At 43.0% G+C, this 14,897-nt stretch overlaps 1 protein-coding gene across 2 annotated transcripts in view; it reads right to left on the reverse strand.

Moving 5' to 3' along the window:
* The window catches only part of cdk19 (cyclin dependent kinase 19), a 234,873-nt gene that overhangs the window by 44,769 nt on the left and 175,207 nt on the right, over positions 1-14,897 (reverse strand). For both annotated transcript variants that reach the window (XM_080192907.1, XM_080192906.1), the window contains exon 11: positions 12,472-12,550. In XM_080192907.1, coding sequence (XP_080049033.1) covers positions 12,472-12,550 — 79 coding nt within the window. The remainder of the gene's footprint in view (positions 1-12,471; positions 12,551-14,897) is intronic.

Genomic DNA, 14,897 nt, shown 5'->3' on the forward strand with positions numbered 1-14,897 from the left:
GTGGTCCTGTTGCCTGCCTATTCAGAATTGAGTGGTGGTCGAAATGGGGTGACATGGTGGCACAGTGGTTAGCACTGCTACCTCACAATGCCAGAGATCTGGGTTTGATTCCTGGATTGGGTCACTGTCTGTGTGGACTCTGCATGTTCTCTCCGTGTCTGCTCTGGTTTTCTCCAGGTGCTCCAGTTTCCTTCCACAGTTTCAAAGACGTCCTGGTTAGGTGCGTTGACCCGAACAGGTGCCAAAGTGTGGTGACTGGGGGAATTTCACAATAACTTCATTGCTGTATTAATGTAAGCCTTACTTGTGACTAATAAATAAACTTTGCTTTACTTAAATGGGGCAATTGTTGGGCAACCAACACTGTTGATAAAAAGGTCTGTTGGCTTCTGATAAGGTCAGCTGATTGCTGATAAGTAGGACAGTTGGAGTACATTATAACATACGATGGTATAATTGCAGGTTTACATGTGACCACATTTGAAACAGCAAGATGTCAGATCAGACAATCTTTGCAATCTTGTTAAGTGCAAAGAATGTGATTAACATACTATTTATTTATCCATTTACTGCCTTGTTGAACATGAACGCACAAAACTAAAAGTTGGCTGAGCCCCCCGAGTTACTGGGGTAAACCGACGAAGCAAATATCTTAGTCATTCAAGTGGTGTGCAACATCTTGTTGTTCAATAGGATGAAGGATGTAAATGTTAGCTGCACTTTAAGGAGGATGTGAAGGCTTTAGAGAGGGTGCAGAAAAGATATATGAGAAAGATCCAAGGTAGGAAAAACTTCAGTTATATCGATTGATTGGAGAAACTCGGATTGTTCGCCTTAGAAACGAGGTTGAGAAGGAGATTTTATAGAGATGTTAAAAATCTGGACAGATACATAGAAACTGTTATCTTTTGCAAAAGAGTTGAGAACCAGAGGATCACAACCCAAGGCGACTGCCCAAAGAAACAATGACAATACAAGTTAAAACTGCAGCAACTGGTTAGGATCAGGAATGTACTGCCTGAGAGGGTGGTGGAAGAGCATATAATTATAACTTATAAAAGGGAATTGGATAAACAATCGGAGAAAGAAATTGCAGGCCTTCAGGGAAAGGGCAGGTAGCTGGGGCTTGCTCTCACAGAGTCAACGGACAAGAGGGCTGAAGGGCTAAACGGTCTCCTTCTCTGTTGCAACCAGCCTATGATCAATAGTATAGTATTTCAACAAAAAACCCGACACAATGTTTATTCTTGTTTCTAAATCAACTGTGGAAATACCAGTTACTTTGTTCCAGTCATGTGCAGTTCCTGCTTACTCAATATGATCTGGGTTAACAAAGATAAAATGCTATTGCCATAATATGGTCTTTAGTGCAATTGTTTTGCATCCTGAAAGAATTGTGATGGCAAAGGGAAATACATTAAGTTGTTGCTTATTTAACTTTTACAGTAATGAATGACCTTAGTTTTTGGAAATGATCAAATATCATTCACTCAAGACTACATTCTCCATTCGCATTATTTGCTTTGTTCTTCAAGGATGGGGAATTCCTATCTTTTTAGCTGCACTCAAAGGGAAAAGTGTTGTCCTGAGGTCAGGTACTTCTCAATACAGTGTGAATTACACTTACACTAAATGCACATTACAGTTTTTGGCAGAATGGCAGGCAGCATTGGAAGAAACCTCTTTGTCATAGAACATTACAGCGCAGTACAGGCCCTTCAGCCCTCGATGTTGCACCGACCAGTGGAACCAATCTAATGGCCCTCTAACTTAAACTATTCCAATGTTATCCATATGTCTATCCAATGACCATTTGAATGCCCTTAAAGTTGGCGAGTCCACTACTGCTGCAGGCAGGGCATTCCCCGCCCTTACTACCCTCTGAGTAAAGAATCTACGTCTGACATCTGTCCTATATTTATCACCCCTCAATTTAAAGCAATGTCCACTTGTGTTAGCCATCACCATCTGAGGGAAAAGGCTCTCACTGTCCACCCTATCTAATCCTCTGATCATCTTGTATGCCTCAATTAAGTCACCTCTTCACCTTCTTTTCTCTAACGAAAACAACCTCAAGTCCCTCAGCCTTTCCACATAAGACCTTCCCACCATACCAAGCAACATCCTGGTAAATCTCCTCTGCACCCTTTCCAATGCTTCCACATCTTTCTTATAATGCGGCGACCAGAAGTGTACGCAATACTCCCAAGTGCGGCCGCACCAGAGTTTTGTACAGTTACAACATGACCTCACGGCTCCGAAACTCAATCCCTCTACCAATAAAAGCTAACACACAGTACGCCATCAACCCTATCAACCTGGGTGCCAACTTTCAGGGATCTATGCACATATACACAGAGATCTCTCTGCTCATCCACACTACCAAGAGTCTTTCCATTAGCCCAATACTCTGTAATCCTGTTACTCCTTCCAAAGTGAATCACCTCACACTTTTCCGCATTAAACTCCATTTGCCACCTCTCAGCCCAGCTCTGCAGCTTATCTATGTCCCTCTGCAAACTGTAACATCCATCCACACTGACTACAACTTCTCCGACTTTAGTGTCATCCACAAATTTACTAACCCATCCTTCTACACCTTCATCTAGGTCATTTATAAAAATGACAAACAGCAGTGGCCCCAAAACAGATCCCTGCAGTACACCACTAGTAACTGAACTCCAGGTTGAATATTTCCCATCAACCACCACCCTCTGTCTTCTTTCAGCTAGCCAATTCCTGATCCAAACCGCTAAATCACCCTCAGTCCCATGCATCCATATTTTCTGCAGTAGCTTACCATAGGGAACCTTATCAAACGCTTTACTGAAATCCATATACACCACATCAACTGCTTTACCCTTATCCACCTCTTCGGTCACCTTCTCAAAGAACTCAATAAAGTTTGTGAGGCAACCTACCCTTCACAAAACCGTGTTGACTATCCCTAATCAAATTATTTCTCTCTAGATGATTATAAATCCTATCTCTTATAATCCTTTCCAAAACTTTGCCCACAACAGAAGTAAGGCTCACCGGTCTATAATTTCCAGAATGGTCTCTACTCCCCTTCTTGAACAAGGGGATAACATTTGCTATTCTCCAGTCTTCCAGCACTATATCTGTAGACAATGATGACATAAAGATCAAAGCCAAAGGTTCTGCAATCTCCTCCCCACCCTCCCAGAGAAGCCTAGGATAAATCCCATCTGGCCCAGGGGACTTATCTATTTTCATACTTTCTAGAATTGCTAACACCTCCTCAATGTACCTCAATCCCGTCTAGTCTAAAAGCCTGTATTTCAATATTATCCTCGACTACACTGACTTTATCCTGCGTAAATACTGACGAAAAATATTCATTTAGTGCCTCTCCTATCTCTTCAGGCTCCACACACAATTTCCCACCACTGTTCCTGATTGGCCCTAATCTTGCCCCAATCATTCTTTTATTCCTGACATACCTATAGAAAGCTTTAGGGTTCTCCTTGATCCTACCTGCCAAAGACTTCTCATGCCCTCTTCTGGCTCTTCTTAACTCTCTCTTTAGTTCCTTCCTGGCTAACTTGTAACTCTCCAGTGCCCTAACTGAGCCTTCACGTCTCAACTAACGTAAGTCTCCTTCTTCCTCTTCACAAGAGATTCAACTTCCTCAGTAAACCATGGTTCCCTCGCTCGACCACTTCCTCCCTGCCTGACATGGAATGGAACACTGAGTTGTCTTTGGAAAGAAAATCAGATTGGCTTTGCAATTGGTTCATTGGCAGCTTTCAGTCTGATGAGATGATGGCTTGCAGTGATGGGCAACTTTGTGTTAAGCGTTGTGTGGTGTGTACAGGAACATACACTGGCATTTGTCTCTGCCACATTTGCGGAAGATGGTGGGCTGAGAAGTTGCATGTTTTACTGGCCTGTTTTCTCTGGACCCTCTTAGCCAGCTGAACTTTCTGTTTCTGCCCCCCTCTTCTAATGCCCTTCCAAACAATCAATCTCCAGATGTCATGGCCATTAGCAACTGTCTCACAGAAGTCATTTCTTGCTAGCAGGAGTCCTTGTAGTGGAGGTATAGATACCCAGGAGGTCATGACTCAGTGCCTAGCTCATCATACAAATGACCATTGAGTATCCATGGACATCATTCTTCCAATAAATATGGCTGAGCCAGTGTAAACATTTTTGGCTTTATGCTATATGTATGTTGATGGAAATAGCATTCTCCAAATCCTCTGAGTTGGCGACCTTGTCCTGCCAAGAGATACCGAGCATACATTAGACAGGAAAGGTGGAAACTGTTCAGCCTTTTCTTCTGCCCAGCATCTGTTGTCCAGGTCTCACTATAGTGGAGTGTGCTGAGGATGCAGTTTTGGCAGGCTTACAGTTTGGTGTTCTCAGTAAGATTACTGTTGGTCCACACTCTCTTACTCAGCTTGGACCTTTTGTAATGTGTGTGTTGATTTCAACATCAAGTGCCAGATTGCTGTTGATTGCAAAGCCCAGATAAGTGAAGCAAACAACACTCCAGTGTCACATTATCGAAGTGATGGTGTAATGGAAACATCCTGGATCGTGACATTTTTCTTCCTGATGTTGATATGCAAACCAAACTCACCAGAAGAATGAACAAGTCTGCCTGTTTGCCACTGAAGATGTTCTTCGGTATGGAATATATTTCTAAAAAGCAAATTGCTGAAATCCATTCATGAAAGTTAAACCTTAGTTTTAGTTTTCAGCTTGAATTCACAAGTAGCTAAACTCTGAATCAGCTGCTGAAAAATAATCCATTACTATTTTTCATGTGGCAGGATCTAATTATCACATTTTAGTTCTTAGCTAAGTTATTCCAGTAGAGCTACAACACTAGTATCTATTTGGCTATGTGGGAAATTGCCCAGGTATGTCCTGTAGACAAAAAGCAGGGCAAATTCAACACAGCCAATTACTGCCCCTTCAGTCTCCTCTCAATCATCAGCCAAGTGATAGAATGCTGTCAACAGTGCTATCAAGCAGCACTTACTCAGCAATAACCTGCTCACTAAAGCTCAGCCTGGATTCTGCAAGAGCCTCTCAGCTCCTGACCTTATACTGTGGTGGTTCAAACATGGGCAAAAGAGCTGAACTCCAGAGGTGAGGTGAGAGTCACTGCCCGTGACATTAAGGCAGCATTTGACCAAGTGAGGCATTAAGGAGCCCCGGTAAAACTGAAGTCAGTGGGAATCAGGGGAAGTCATACCTGGCACAAGGGAAGGTGGTTGTGGTTTTTGGAGGTTAATCATCTCAATTCCAGGACAAAAGTTCAACAGAAATTCCTCAAGGTAATGTCCAGTTCCTGGGATGGCAGGTCTATCATATGAGGAGAAACTAAGTCAGTTAGGATTATGTTCACTGGAGTTTAGAAGAGTGAGAGAGGATCTCATAGAAACTTATAAAATTCTACCAGGGTTAGTCAGGGTAGATTCAGAAAGAATGTTCCCAATAATGAGGGAGTCCAGAACCATGGGTCATAGTTTGAGGATAAGGGGTAAACCTCTTAGAACTGAGGTGAAGAGAAATTTCTTCACCCAGAGGGTGGTGAATGTGTGGAATTCATGACCACAGTATATAGGTGAGGCCAAAAAATTGTGTGATTTCAAGAAGAAATTAGATATAGCTCTTGGGGCTGAAGGGTTCAAGGGATATGGGGGAAAAGGGGCATCAGCCATGATCAAAATGAATGGCGGAGCAGGCTCGAAGATCCAAATGGCCTACTCTTGCTTCTGGTTTCTATGATAGGTCCAACTATCTTCAGCTGCTTCATCAATGATCTTCCCTCGATCATAAGGTCAGAATGGGAATGTTTACTTATGATTGCACAATATTCAGCTTCATCCACACATGCAAAAGCTGACTGTGTTCATATGCAGAAAGACCTGGACAATATTCAGGCTTGGGCTGCTAGGAGGTATTTGCTTCACATAAGTGCCAGGCAATGACCATCTCCAACAACAGAGAATCTAACCATTTCTCCATGACATTCAGTGGCATACCACTGCTGAAACCCCCACTGTCAACAATCTGGGTGTTAACAATGACCAGAAATTGAACTGGATTAGTCACACAAATACAGTGCTTACAAGAATAGGTAAGAGGCTGGCCATTCTGGGGAGCTGACTCCCCAGAATCTGTCCACTCATCCAAAAGTTCAGAGTGTGATGGAATGTTCTCCACTTGCCTGGGTGAATTCAGCTTCAAAACTCCAGAAGCTCGACATCAGAAAAAGCAGCTGTTTGACTGGCACCCCGAGAACTACTTTATACTGCACTAACTGTGTGTAGGGGAGTGGGCATCACTTTCATTACTATGGCTATCTTCCATTTCAATTAATCTTTGCGATCCATATATCAGTGAGTGCTATGTGATTGACTGACTACATGGCCAAAATCAGCAGTTCTGGAGATCTGCTCAAGCACCTAAATTCATTCCTGGACCATTTTTGGTCAATTTAATATAAAGATAATTCCATTAAGCATGTTTGCAAAAGTTTAACCTAACCCAGCACTAATATGCTGTTAACTGTTGCCTCTCTTCAGTACCTTCCAGTACTATACTTAGGAAAATGCGACCATCATGTACCTGAAGCCATCCTGTTTCTCACTCCACAGATGCTTCCAGATCTGCTGAGTATTTTCTGTTTTCTAAAAAATCTTCAGAATTGCAGCATCTATTTTGTACTTGCATTTTTTTTTCTCGTGTTGGCTCTGGTGTTATTAAGACGGGGAGTTAGCTCTAAGGGGAACAATACTTTGCACTGATCTGCTTGCACTTTGTTCATCCAGTAAATGATGAAGATGGCCATAGCTCATAGAATAAAAAGGACAATAGCAACATGGATACAAAATTACCTCAATAATAGGAAGCAGGGACTAATGATCAATGGATATTATTTGGGCATGGAAGGTATGTTGCAGTGTTCCCCAAAGGTCAATACTGGGACCTGAGCTTTTCCTGATACATATTAATGATCGAGATCTTGGTGTGCACAGGACAATTTCAAAGTTTGCAGACGACATATGACATGGAAGTATCGTAAACTGTAATGAGGACAGTGTAGAACTTCAGAAGAACGTAGACAAGTTGGTGGAGTGGGTAGATAGGTGACAGATGAAGTTTAATGTGGAGAAGTGTGAGGTTATGCATTTTGGTGGGAAGAACATGGAAAGACAATACAAAATAAGGGTAAAATTTTTAACAGGTGCAGGGGCAGAGGGACCTGGAAGTATATGTGCATAAATCGTTGATGGTGACAGAACAAGTGGAGAGAACAGTTGATAAAACATATGGTACTCTGGGTTTTATTAGTAGGGTATACAGAATAAGAACAAGGAGATTATGTTGACCTTAGTTAGTTGTACAGTTCTGGAAGCCACACTATAGGAAGGATGCAAATGCATTGGAGAAGAGGTTTGCAAGAATGGTTCCAGGGATGAGAATTACTAATTCAGTAATGAGGATAGATTGAAGAGGTTGGGACTGTTCTCCTTGAAAAGAAGAAGGCTAACAAAAAGATTTGATAGAGATGTTCAAAATCATGAGAAGGCTGGTCAGAGTAGATAGGGAGCAACTGTTCCCATTTGTAAAAGGATCAAGAATGAGACGGCATAGATTTAAAGTGATTTGCAGAAGAAGAAAATGTGTGAGAAAAATCTTTTTCACATGACAAGAAGGAATGCACCATCTGGAAGTGTGTTGGAGGCAGGTTCAATCGTGTCATTCATGAGGGCATTAGATAATTACTTGAATAGAAACAAACGGCAGGAGTATGGAAAAGAGGCAGGAAATAATACTAAGTTTTGATGCTCGTTTGGACAGCGGTGCAGACACGATGGGCTAGATGGCCTCTTACTGCATCGTAACATTTCTGTGATTCTATTGTCAGAGGATTCATCAGGGGATCTCGCTTGGTGACAGTTCCTCTGCCCTAGTTCCTGACTGCATGATTCAAACACTGTATTTAAGTTCACTTTACGAAAGGCTGCCCCATACTCCCAATCCAGCAACCTGGAGAAGCAGATCAGAGACCACCCTGTTCCTTCCTCTCCACTATTTCTCCTCCAACTCTTCCTCCCCTCCCCCCTCCATTCCCTCCCCAACAAATCAAAGAAAAAAGAATAGTGCAGCACAGGAACAGGCCCTTCAGCCCATCAAGTCTGTGCCAACACAGATGCCTCTCTAATCTAATATCTTCTGGCCTCAATGTGGTCCATATTGTTCTATTCTCACCTATTCATGTATCTATCCAAATGCCTCTTGAAAATTGTTATGGAATCTGCTTCCACCACCTCTTCCGGCAGCACATTCCAGGCATTCATACCCACCGTGTAAAAAAATTGCCCCTTACATCTCTTTTAAACTTTACCCCCTCACTCTCAACCTATGCCCCCAAGTAATTGACCCTTTGACCCTGGGAAAAAGACTCTGACTATCCATTCTATCCAAGCCTGTCATAATCTTGTAAATCTCTATCAGGTACCCCCTCATCCTCCGATGCTCCAATGAAAACAATCCAAATTTGTCCAATCTTCATAGTCCATATCCTCCAAACCAGGCAACATCCTGGTAAATATCTTCAGCACACTTTCAAAGGCATCAACATCCTTCTGGTAGTGTGGCATCCAGAATTGTACACAGTTCTCCAAATGCAGACTAACTAAAGCCTTATACAACTGCAACATGATTTTCCAATTCTTACATTTAATTCCCTGACCGATGAAGGCCAGAATACCATATGCCTTCTTGACCACCTTGTCCACCTGAGTTGCCATCTTCAGGGAACTGTGGATCTGCGTGCCTGGATTCCTCTATATGCTAATATTTACCTGAACATGTGCTGGAATATGGTGACTAGGGGATTTTCACAGTAACTTTGTTGCAACGTTAAAGTAAGCCTACTTGTGACACTAATAAATAAACTTAAACTTTAAATATTTCTAAGGCCTCTACCATTTACTGTATACTTTCCTCCTGCAGTAGATCTTCCAAATTGCATCACCTCGCATTTGTCTGGGTTAAATTCCATCTACCACCTTTTGGCCAAGTCTCCAGCTGATTTATATCCTGCTGTATCCTCTGACAATCCTCCTCACTATCCGTTACTCCCCCAATTTTTATATTATCTGCAAATTTACTAATCAGATCACCTACATTTTCCTCCAAATCATTTATATATATTACAATCAACAGAGGCCCCAGCACTGATCCTTGTGGAAGACTGCTTGTCACAGACCTCTAGTTAGAAAAATACTCTTCCACTGCTACTCTCTGCTTTCTATGTCCAAACCAGTTTTGTATCCAACTTACCAGCTCACCTTGAATCCCATATGATTTCACCTTCTGTATTAGCCTGTCATGAGGAACTTTCTCGAAGGCTTTACTAAAGTCCATGTATACAATTCACTGCCCTGCCCTGGTCAATTTTTTTGTCACTTGCACAAAGAACTCAATCAAATTTGTGAGACATGACCTCTTCTTCACAAAACCATGCTGCCTATCGCTTATAAGCCTATTCTCTTCCAAATGTGAGTACATCCTGTTCCTGAGAATCTTTTCCAACAATTTCCCCACCACCAATGTAAGGCTAACAGGCCTCTAATTTCCCGGACTGTCTCTTCTGCCCTTCTTAAACAAGGGAATAATGTTAGCAACTTTACAATCCTCTGGTATCTTGCCCGTGACTAAAGAGGATACAAAGATTTTGGCCAATGCCTCAGCAATTTCTTCCCTCATCTCTCTCAGTATTCTGGGATAGACCCTAACTGGCCCTGGGGACTTGTCTACCTTAATGTTTTTCAAAACCTCCAATACCCTTTTCATCTCAACACGTCCTAGAATGTCAACATCCTGCTTTCTACACTCACCATCCACCACAACCTTCTCCTTTGTAAATACTGATGCAAAATATTTGTTCAGGACCTCATCTACCTCCGCTGGCTCCATATACAAATTCCCTTCATTGTCCTTCAGTGGACCTATCCTTTCCTTAGCTACCTTCTTCCTCCTTACATATGCATAAAAAGCCTTGGGATTCTCCTTAATCCTGACTATTAAGGACATTTCATGACCCCTTTCTGCCCTCCTACATCCCTGTTTAAACTCTTTCCTCTAGAGTCTTATACGTTTTCAATTTCCTGAAATTTATGTATACCTCCTTATTGTTTTTCACTAAGCTCACAATCTCATGTCATCCAGGGTTCCCTAATCTTGCCATCTTTATACTTCATTTTACAGGGACATACTTGTCCTGAATTGTTAACAACTGACTTTTAAAAGACTCCCACATATCGGTGTGGAGTTACCCTCAAACAAAATTCTCCACACTTCTGCACCTCCTTCCACATCCTTCTCCTTCCCCATTCCTCCACCTCTCATTCCTCCCACCCCACATTCTTTCTCTTTCGCTTCCATGTTTGATTCTACCCCTTCTGTCCCCAGTCTCCCATATTCCCTCTTTTATCATCCCCTTACATTAAATTTAATATCCCATGCGTCTGTCCATTCCATTAGCCACTCTATCCTCTTGCAGTCTATCGCTATCCTCCTCAGAGTTTACAATATTTCCAAGTCTTGTATCATCTTCAGTTTTTGCAGTTGTGCCCTATTAAGTAGAGCAATGTTCACTCTGCATACCATCCCACAATCAGAAGTAAGTGAAGTTCTCGGCAATTCATGTCGTTAGGAGTATTGAATTGAATAATTAAATTGATGCATAATGAAATTCTAGCTGTGCTAAAGACTAATGATTCAAAATACTACATGATTCAAAATAAAATGCCACTAATTTCCCGGACTGTCTCTTCCGCCCTTCTTAAACAGGGGAGTAATGTTAGCAGCTTTACAATCCTCTGGTATCTTGCCCGTGATTAAAGAGGATACAAAGATTTTGGCCAATGCCTCAGCAATTTCTTCCCTCGTCTCTCTCAGTATTCTGGGATAGACCCTAACTGGCCCTGGGGACTTGTCCACCTTAATGTTTTTCACTAATATTTTTCATTTTAAAAAGCATAGTCCTACTGACATTTAGGAACTCAAATGACTGGTACAGAGGAAAACAACACAATAGTAGATTTTGAAATGCAATGGCCAACGCATTTTTTTTAGAAATCCTGCACCTCATAATTTCCCACTATACCAGTGACCTAGGATAAGTGCAGCAGAAGCATGGAGACACCACCAAATGCAAGTCCCCTCCAAGCCGCACACTACCCTGACTTGGAAATATATCACTGTTCCTTCATTATAAATGGTTTAAAATCCTGACACTCAATGCCTAGCAGCACTTTGGCTATACCTACACTTCATGGACTACAGCGGTTCAAGAAGTCAGCACACTATCAAGGGCAACACCTATGAATAAATTATCTTCTGATGATATTGCACCTTAAACCTTAACATTTTTCTGTAGTATATTTGTAACATTTTCTGTTTGATTTGGTTCCCCAGCAAAGCATTTGAAGGACACCTCCAAATATGTCCTGGGGAATCCCTCTTGGAGACTCACACATAAGGGTTTAACCAGCAATTATTCAGAAACGCTATCTTCACCTGGAGAACTGTGTTGGGCTGGGAGCCATTAGACAAAGCAACTTAAATTGGTAACTTCAAATGGTTTTGCCAGTTTTATCCTGATAGCTATTCTGAAAAATGTAGAAAACACTTCTAATTCCAGAGTAATTATTTTAAACACCCAGATCCCCAGGGAACTACCACCCCTCATAGTGGCCTATGCTCCTTGAGGGCTTTGTCAGTTTTTAGATATCTAGACCTATTGTATGCTTTGTTTTCCTAAGCTTACAATTTCCCTTGTCATCCATGGTTCCTGAATCCTGCCATTTTTATTCATTCGTGCAGGGACATGCCTGTCCTGCACTTTAATCAACTGGCCTTTAAAAGCCTCCCACATGCCAGACGTGGATTTGCCCTCAAATAGCCGCTCTCAATCCACATTCCCCAGTTCCTGTCTAATTTGGATGTAATTGGCCCTTGCCCAACTAAGTACCCTCACCCAAGAGTCACTTTTGTCCATGACTACCCAAAATCTTATGGAATTATGGTCGTGAAGCCCAAAATGCTCACCCACTGAAACATCAATCGTCTGGCCAGGCTCATTCCTCAATACCAAGTCTAGTATGGCCCCCTCCCTGGTTGGCTTTTTGATACAGTATGTCAACATAATGCATCAAAAAGACGACTTGGACACATCTAACAAATTGCTCCCCATCCAAACCCCTGGCTGTAAATGAGTCCCAGTCAATATGGAGGAAAGTTAAAGTCACCCACCACAACTACCCTGCTTTTTTCACACATCTAAGACCTTTTGGAAATTGAGATAAATATGAAGGAAACAATTTTCATTGAAAGGTGCATCAAAATGATACACAGGTTAGGTTGACTTTTGATTTGAAACAAGCTGCGAGTTCCATATGTTGCTTTTTGTCTCACCTTTTCACCCTTCTCTTCTGGTTCATCTTCATTTAGAAATTCTCGCTTAGGATATGGGATCTGGCAACCTGCAAAGACACTAAAATTTAAAAAACAATTGTAAATTTGCAAGGGGCAGCACAGAAGAAAATATAACTATAAGTCATTGTTACTGGTTTTACATATATTTTTAAAATTCAAACACAGATAAAACGCATGCATTACATAGCATATTCAAATGTTGCTAGTATATCTTCGCACCCACAGTTTGGCAGCGATTCTCAGTAGGCTGGGAGATATCAGTGGAGGCCATTTAGCAGGCTTCCCGCTGGGCACTACGGCCTCCGCACCCCAGATTTCCTCCATCGTCAGCTCCGGGGCAAGGGGGGATCGGCAGATTGGGACTGCGGGTGGGGAAGGGAGGAAGGGGAGGGGGGGTTGGTGCCGGCCCTGAGACATCTAGGAGGCCAGTGATTGAAGGGTTGGGAGAGTTCTGCAAGCTAGCAATGTGGGATCACAAGGTTGAACAAGTGATTGGCAGACCAGCAGTGCGGGGCTACTACGCATGCATCGATCTCCGCTGTGACAGATTGGCACATGCGCAGTGGCCCATGCTATGCTGCCGGCCTCGCCAGTGGGAATAGGCTCTTCCCCCAGATTTTCAGTGTGAATCTCTCTGAGGCACTCTGCAGTGCTCAGAGTGTGGGAGATTCATTTTGAAAATCCCACTTAAAAAATCAGCGGGAATTACTCCCATTTTTACACAAAATCAGCACTTAGAATGTTTTTGGGAGAATCACAGTCTTTATTTTTACCCTTTGGGAAATAGTAGGAAAAGTGGTGAAAGGGTTTCTGGGCTGATTATCAGTCTGTTGAACTGGTTTGAACACTCCTTCCATGGCCAACAAGCCCTGGCATTGGACTCGAACCTAGAGCTTCTGGTCCAACAGTAGGGCCCACCACTGTGCCACAAGGTCTCCCAAGTTCAAGTGTCTACCACCAATCCAACTTCACTACCCATTGCACTTGCTCTTCCAGACATCATTGTGCAATGTCAGACATCAAAATAAACAATGGTGATCAAAGACACAGTAAAACAAAGTTATGATAAACTTTATCATGAGCATTTTGTAAAAATGTGATCTTAGTCCTATTTTGATTTGATTTATTATTGTCAAATATATTGGGATATGAAAAACATTGTTTCCTCTGCACTGTACAGACAAAAACATACCGTTCAGAGAATACATGGGGAGAAGGAGAGAGCGCAGAACATAGTGTTACAAACACAGCTAGGGTGCAGAGAAAGATCAGCTTTATATATGATAGGTCCATTCAAAAGTCTGATGGCAGCAGGGAAGAAGCTGTTCTTGAGTCGGTTCATACAGACTTTTATATTTTTTACTTGATAGAAGGAGGTGGAAGAGAGAGAGCCCTATTTTATCATTTTAGTTCTAAGTGCTGGGCGGACTTGAAACTGAGAGTGTTTCAGATCCGACTTTTAGATCCGTTCTCATGTGCCCCCATATGCACCCTGCCTGAAAAAATACCAGAAATTCTGAATTGCGCTGCAGACGCCTGTGCCCAAAATCCCGCAGTTCTGATTGGTGTCTCCAACTGCACACGCGCAGGAAAAAAAAGACAGAATGCTGCTCCCCTGCCACATTGCTCCTGGGCCGGATTATGCCTCCCTGTGGACCCACAGACATTGCCCCACCCCACAACAGGATTGACCCCCTTATCCCCTCCGCCACCCAGACTGATTGTGGGGCCTTCCCCCTTCCCTCCACTGATCACAGCAGAGTGGCAGTGGACCCCCCTTCCCCCGACTGATGTCAGGCAGAGTGGCAGCGGAACCCCCCTTCCCCCTTACTGATCACAAGCAGAGTGGCAGCTGACAACCCCCTCCCCCCACCTTTGTTGATTACAGGCAGAGGAGCAGGGGACCTCCCCTTTGCTCTCACAGATCTCAGGCAGGGTGGCAGCGGACATTCTCTTTCTCCTCGCTGATTACGGGCAGAGGGACAGCAGACCCGTCCTTTCCCCTCACTGATCACAGGCAGAGTGGCAGTGAAACCACCCCCGACCTCCCACCTCCCATCTTATGCAGAGAGCCTTTGGACCCATCTCTCCCCCTCACCAATCTCAAGCAGAGAGCCACTGGCTGTTTGGCATCTTCCTCCTTACTAACTGGAGTGCCCGAATTGGATTTTTGTGGCGCGTGTCTGTTTTGCGCCAAATCTGGATGGGCGAACGTGTTGGTAAAGGGAGAAGTGCCAGTAAGGTTGGGCGTGCAGTCCATTAAGTCAATTTAAATGCATGCAAATGTATTTAAAAGTCCATCCTGCCCGTTTTGGTCGCAGTCCCGATCACGGCCATTTTTGGGCCTTGGTAAAGGGGGAACTGGTGAAAATGGGCGCAATTTCATGGTAAAATTGGGCCAGGTA

The sequence above is a fragment of the Carcharhinus amblyrhynchos genome, chromosome 7, assembly GCF_965287045.1.
Source record: "Carcharhinus amblyrhynchos chromosome 7, sCarAmb.v2.hapA, whole genome shotgun sequence".
Taxonomy (NCBI): Eukaryota; Metazoa; Chordata; class Chondrichthyes; order Carcharhiniformes; family Carcharhinidae; genus Carcharhinus; species Carcharhinus amblyrhynchos.